At 39.2% G+C, this 1,824-nt stretch overlaps 1 protein-coding gene across 1 annotated transcript in view; it reads right to left on the bottom strand.

Moving 5' to 3' along the window:
- The window catches only part of osbpl10a (oxysterol binding protein-like 10a), a gene marked incomplete at its 5' end in the record, with an annotated part of 81,928 nt that overhangs the window by 61,680 nt on the left and 18,424 nt on the right, over positions 1-1,824 (bottom strand). The window contains 1 exon segment of the mRNA XM_014013113.1: positions 107-282. Coding sequence (XP_013868567.1) covers positions 107-282 — 176 coding nt within the window.

The raw sequence follows: 1,824 nt of genomic DNA, 5'->3' as shown, positions 1-1,824 counted from the left end.
ACACACACACACACACACACACACACACACACACACACACACACACACACACACACACACACACTGAATTTGTTTTATACCACATGCAGGCTGCTTGAGGTCATACCTCTAAGTTTGTACAGCTCCCCGTTGACAGAGTTTACGATGAACATGTACGAGGCTTCATCACTCGTGGTTACCGAGGCACCGATCAGGGGCAGGCACCCTCTGGGCTTCTGGTTCTTTCCCTGCTCGTTGACAAAGTACTGCAACTGGCCTAGCTCTGGATCCAACACAAAGTACCTGAAGAGAGAGAGAAAAAAAAAAACAAGAAACAGAAGGAAGGTGAATAAAAGCTGAGCAGAGGGAGAAAACGGTTTACGCGCCGTTAGCGTTATCATCGACATCATTTTGTTTTATATCCTCGTTATGTTGTTTACTGGTGAAACTTTTTAATTTTCCCGGAGCTCAAACTTTAGGAGTGTAGGAGAGAGAGAGAGAGTCACGAGGCTTAGAAGGAGGCGTACAAACGAGATGCCATAAACAGACGTGAAATTTCTCACCTCCCATTCAACAAATCCAGCTGGATGTTTTTAACCGCGGCCCTCTTTGTGTCAAACACACTTCTCCGCACACATTAAACAGGCAGCCTGGTTTCTTTGAATTGTACTCGTGAGCAGTATCTTACCTGCAGCGCAGTCAGAGAGCTCCCCCGTTCGGGAGGAACTGAGACGTTCTCATGGGGGACGGAGCCATTCAAAGGGAAATTCACGACATCTGAAGCAAGTCGAGCATCAATAGTTTCAGCGGTTTTGAGTATCTGTTAGCTTGACAYCCTCATGAGAATTTCTCTTTGATTCTCCAAACTGATACTGCAAGTAAAATACTGACTATTCATAGAAAACTTMAAGCACGGAACCCCAATGAAAAAGAAGAAACATCAGCTTTTACTAATATAGAAGCCCGACTGCAAATTCCCCTGGAAATACCTAAAATGTAGTAAATAATCTGTGCTGTTCAAAGGTTCTCAAACTTAGGATTTAAAAAAAATTGTATTTATTTAATTTGATTACAACAAGCAGCTCAAATAATGTTTCTGTTTGCTTGTGAACTTCAACACTTTTTGTGCTTTTAACAACATGATTTGGTTATGTGCAAAACATGTTTCTAAATTGGTTGCATGTGTGAGGTCAGAGCAACATCTTCAATTTATTTTTTGATGCTTCAGAGGCCAAACAAACTAAAACCAATCAAGGATCATTTTCCGGTAATTAAAAATAAGAATTGTAATCATCATGTCAAACTGTAGCTCTGATTAAGAAGCATCATGCTTGGCTCCAGTAAAATCAAGAGCAAACTGCAGATAAAGTTTATTTAGATCATCCTCTGTTGGGGAAAATGTCAAAAGGTTTACAAGCCCTTTGTTTTCTCTTGATTTATATTATTAAAAAAACACTTAATGTTTCCACAAATCTAAAAGGTCACCATGAACTGCGCATGGCACAGGTTTTCAGAATTACAATCATGGTCACATCAGTTTTCAGGCACAATCACAATCTGTCACAGTGGTTAGAGGTCATTTCTGGCAGATTGAAACCTTTTAGAGAGAGAAGCTGAGAGCTGAAGCAAAGAAATCCATCTGCAACCTCTTATTCTCAAATAATGCTTTAAAGCAAACCCCAATTAGTTGTTACATTAGACTTTATTTGATAAACATATATTTTAACTGTAAAATAAAGACTGTAAATGTAGGCTGTTTAGTTTTGTAAATTTTTAAAAATATATTTTAGCACGGACGGAGCCATTTTATTTACACGCAAAGCATTCTGGGTAAATGGTGACATG

The sequence above is a fragment of the Austrofundulus limnaeus genome, unplaced genomic scaffold (assembly GCF_001266775.1).
Source record: "Austrofundulus limnaeus strain Quisiro unplaced genomic scaffold, Austrofundulus_limnaeus-1.0 Scaffold98, whole genome shotgun sequence".
In the NCBI taxonomy this organism is placed as follows: Eukaryota; Metazoa; Chordata; class Actinopteri; order Cyprinodontiformes; family Rivulidae; genus Austrofundulus; species Austrofundulus limnaeus.
This window is presented reverse-complemented; position numbering and strand designations above follow the sequence as displayed.